Source organism: Gastrolobium bilobum, unplaced genomic scaffold (genome assembly GCF_033153095.1).
Source record: "Gastrolobium bilobum isolate Gb01-03AN ecotype WA unplaced genomic scaffold, APGP_CSIRO_Gbil_v1 utg22371, whole genome shotgun sequence".
Classification (NCBI taxonomy): Eukaryota; Viridiplantae; Streptophyta; class Magnoliopsida; order Fabales; family Fabaceae; genus Gastrolobium; species Gastrolobium bilobum.
The window spans coordinates 461-5,247 of record NW_026896417.1 but is presented as its reverse complement, the minus strand read 5'-3'; the positions used below and the strand labels follow the sequence as shown (position 1 = coordinate 5,247).

The 4,787-nt window shown below is 36.4% G+C and overlaps 1 protein-coding gene across 1 annotated transcript; it reads left to right on the top strand.

Moving 5' to 3' along the window:
* Positions 1-2,044: 2,044 nt before the first annotated feature.
* On the top strand, positions 2,045-4,028 carry LOC133299619 (uncharacterized; the record flags this gene model as incomplete). The annotated part of the gene is made up of 1 exon (XM_061499098.1): positions 2,045-4,028. A coding segment is annotated over exon 1 (1,984 nt), but the record flags the coding sequence as incomplete, so codon positions are not given.
* Positions 4,029-4,787: the final 759 nt, after the last annotated feature.

Sequence of the window (4,787 nt, the reverse complement as noted above, 5' to 3'; positions counted from 1 at the left end):
AAATGAATATGCTTTTTATAAGCTGCTATTGTTCTTCTTAAAAAAGCTTCCCATGGCTTTTACCTTCTCCCTCAGAACATATTTCTATGTCTTGCCAGTTGATGTCTTTGGCAAATCAGAAAACACCAGAGTCTTAGGAGCCATATAACGAGGCAAACGATCCTGACAAAATTATAAAGGGTTATTTTTGTCATTTCAACTTATTTTCCCATCAATATTTTACTTTCAACCAAACGTGGACTCAGAAAATTTAATATATTTTTTTTCAGTAATATTTTGATCTACCAAACAACTTTTTTTAACTTTCTTACCAAACTCACTTTGCTACTGATAATTGTCTAAGACACTATGTTTTATGGCTAAAAAGAGTTCAAATAATGACTAAAATAGTTAAAAATATAGTGTTAAAACAATAAAATAGTAAAACAGAATGAATTGTTAACAAATAAACAAATTCTAAATATTTGTTGTTGTTTCAGGTTGTTGAGACTGGAATAACAAAGTAACAAAACAAGGCAACGAATCTGCGGAACAATGGAAAATCAGAAATGAAATAATAAATAAAATAAAAATTGTAACGTTAGCAAAGTTGCTAGCTAGAGCTAGCAAGTGGGCGAGCAGCTAGCAAAGTTGCTAGCTAGAGCGAGCAAAATGGCCAGCAGCTCGCTAAGGTCTTAGCATAGGCGACTAATGGAGCGAGCGGATCAGCAAATTAAAGCCCATATTTTCCCTTTAAATACAACGCGAAGGAAGCCGTAAAAATCATTCTGGAACGCGAAAAAAGAAGGCACTCAGAGACGAAGCGAAGGAAGGAGCATAAGCGTAGCACTGGATCGTGGAAGAGGAGAAGGAATGAGTCAACTCTGCACCATTGATCATCACTTTTAGACAAGTTTATCATGAACTCAGTTTCTTTTACAGTAGATTTTAATTCTGTCGTTATGAGTATGTTAGGCTAAAATACTTTCAGTAGTTAGGAAGATACAGAACCAATGGATTCTTAGTTGATGTTTGTTTATTCTTATGAATTACATTCTTGTTTCTAAATTATGCAATCAATCTGATATTTATGCTTAGTTTTATTTATGACTTGATCACTCGTAAATAAACACATGAGTCATATATGACAATAGGGATGTTGGTATGTGATTCTGATTGGTTGATTGCTGGAATTTACATGATCTAGGGATAGACTTGTGAATTTTATAACTGTGAGTTCTTGCGTTAATGCTTGTTTTATGAAAAAGTACTAAGGGATTAGGCTTTGTATTAGAATAAAGAATTAAATTACCAAGGGATTGAGATTTAGTTAATTATAGAAAGAGCTGTTAATAATTTAATCTTGGATGTAATCGTAAGAATAAGCAAACTCGACCATTGGGGAAGTTGAATCCTAACTACGCCTTTTTATTGAAAACTTAAATCAATTTCTTTTAGCTTTAATTAATTCTGAATTAAATTTCTAAAATATTAAAAACCAAAAATAAGTTTATAAATTCTGTTTTTACTTTAATCACAATATTCTCAAGAAAACCTTTAATGATCGATCCAACTTTAATTAAATAAATAGATTATTGCTTGGTCATCAGTCCTCGTGGGATCGATAACTCTACTTTATCACTTTATTACTTGTACGACCGGTGCACTTGCCGAGTTCGTCAACAAATTTTTGGCGCCGTTGCCGGGGACTGATTTAATCAACATTAATTTTATTTATCAAATTATAGATTGGATCATTTTATTTTATTGTTATTTATTTTACTGTGTTAGTTTAAATATCTTATTGTTTTTATTGTTATTTAGTTTATTTAGTTATTTTATTTTAATTTGTTTGCTTTAAAAAATTTTCTGTTTAGTTAGTGGTTTCCGTTAGTTGGTCCACTGAGACTTAGTTTTCTGGTTTATGCATTTGCGAGGCACTGTTAATCCCAGTGACCTACAGTACGAACCGGAGTTAGGACGTTTAGAAAGAACTAATAGGAAACGTTTGACCGCAAAGAAGACACGAGAAGCATCGAGCTCCAACTCTGCGGAAGGACTAGTCATGGCAGAAGATAACCAAAATCCACCTGAAGAACTGATGAGTCACTTCTTAAACCCTAATTTCTCGCATCCAACTGCGAGTATTAGGAGACCTCAAATCCATGCCAACAACTTTGAAATAAAAGCCTTTTTCCTGAATTTAATTCAAAGTAATCTATTCGAAGGAGACCCGATCGAAGACCCAAACCGCCACATTACTAAATTCTTACAATTGTGTAGCCTCATCAAAGCTAATGGGGTTCCTCCTGAAGAAATCCGTTTGATGATGTTTCCCTTTTCTTTAAAAGGAAGAGCACTTAATTGGCTGGAATTGCAACCTGCTAATAGCATCTCCACGTGGGAAGATTTGGTTGAGAAATTCCAAAAGAAGTTCTTCCCATTATCCCGATTCTCTGAGTTGAAGGAACAAATTGACAACTTCAAGCAACTCGAAGGCGAATCTCTGTGCGTAGGATGGGGAAGATTTAAAGAACTAATCAGGAGATGTCCCCAATACGTTTTATCTAATGGCGAGAAGGTCCGAATTTTCTACAAAGGAGTTACTCCGACTTATCGAGTACTTCTTAACGCTGCAGCTGGAGGGAGTATCGGAGAAATCACTCCCACAAGGGCTATTGAACTGATTGAGAAGATGTCATCTGAAGATAACGAGGTCACACCAGTTCAACCTAAGAAAGGAGTGTTGCAGTTAGACGGGTACGACGCTATGTTAGCCAAACAAGACAAGATGGATCAAAGGTTAGATTCACTTGTTAAACTCTTTACCCAAAATCAAATCTCTGCGGTTAATTCGCAATTTCCTATAGTTTGCGACACTTGTGGTGGACCACACACTCCTGAAAACTGTGACGCTACAGTAACGATTGATCCGGCTCAGGTTCATGGAATCTGGAATAACCAGAGGAGAGAAAATCCTTATGGAAATACGTATAATCCGAGCTGGAGAAACCATCCTGGTCTGTCATACAAATCTGGGCATCAACAAAATAATAAAAATTTCCAACAAGATCAACCTAATCAGAAAGCCGCTTGGGAAGTTGCATTTGAAAAGATGGCCCAGTCTCAAACAAATTTCGCAGAAGAAACGAGAGCATCTTTTAAGAATCAAGAAGCTTCCATAAAGAATCTGGAAATTCAGATTGGTCAGCTTGCCAAACAGATGGCTGAGAGGCCTCCAGGAACCTTTCCTAGTAATACAATTATTAATCCCAAGGAACAATGTAATGCCATCATTACAAAGGAAAGTGTGGAAATACCAATAGCTGCACCGAGTAGTGAAAAAGATGCAGAGAAGGAAAATCCTGCTGAAGAAAAAGTTGATGATCATGTCATAATTATTGGAGGACCATTAAATGACACCCCACGTAAAAAAATAATAAAGAAGCCTTCTTTAGAAGAAAGAATGAAAGCGTCTTATCCTCAGAGGTTACAGCAGAGCGAACAGAAGAAAAACTTCTCTAAGTTCTTAGAGATTTTTAAGAAGCTGCACATCAATATCCCTTTTGCGGAAGCTTTAGAGCAAATGCCATCATATGCTAAGTTTCTAAAAGAGATCCTAACCAAGAAGCGGAAGCTCACAGTAGAAGGATCCACTATTTTGAAAGAGGAGTGTGGTGCAATCACACAGAAGAATTTACCTCCGAAATTAAAGGATCCAGGGAGTTTTAGTATCCCTTGCACGATTGGCTCGATGACAATAGAGAGAGTTTTATGTGATTTAGGTGCTAGCATCAACGTAATGCCATTATCTATGATGAAAAAGCTAAGAATCACAGAAGTGAAGCCGATCAATATGATTCTGCAACTAGCTGACCGCTCCACCAAGCAAGCATATGGAGTAATAGAGGACATACTTGTTAAGGTGGACAAGTTCATCTTCCCGATGGACTTTGTTATCTTGGATATAGAGGAGGACACTACTGTTCCCATGATCTTTGGGAGACCTTTCTTAGCAACCTTCGAAGCACTAATTGATGTGCCTAAAGGTGAATTGATCTTAAGGGTGGAAGGAGAAAGGGCTATTCTTAGAATGTTTGAAAAAGAGACTCCACCACCTACAACTCAGCCAGAGAAAATTTTCTTTATTGAGGAAAAGAAGGCTGAAGAAGAAGAAAATAAAGATCATAAGCCAGATGAGAGTTGCAAGCCGGAGGTGAAGATGTCAAACATCAAGACTAAGTATAGAGTTCTTGAGGCCAAACCTTCTAGCCCATATGCACGAGAGTACTATTACGGCAAAGCAATATTTATGATAAAAGGAATGGCATCATCTTTGAATTCCGGCTACAAGCCGCCATGATTAATGAAGTTGTAACGTCAAGCTAATGACGTTAAACAAGCGCTCTTAGGAGGCAGCCTAAGAATTTATCGCTTTTAAGTTAATTATTTTAGTTTATTTTAGGATGCCAGCAGATTTTATTTTCTTTTTAGGACCATTTTAGTTTTATTTTTCTTTTGTTTATCTATTTTGATTAGTGATGACTCTGGTGATGTACAGATTTTATTTTCTCACTCTGTTATGAGCATGATTGCTACTACTGACTTTATCTGATGATATTTTTGAGTTGATGTGTGCAGTTCTTTCTTTTTGATTTATTAATTGCTGAGGACAACAAATTCCTAAATCTGGGAATGGGGACGCACCACACCATATATATAGTAGCAGTAGTAGCAGTTGGTACAACTATGATCCCTGTGATGAGAAGAGCCGCAAATATTTTCAGGGAAAATTCTCTTCCTTATTC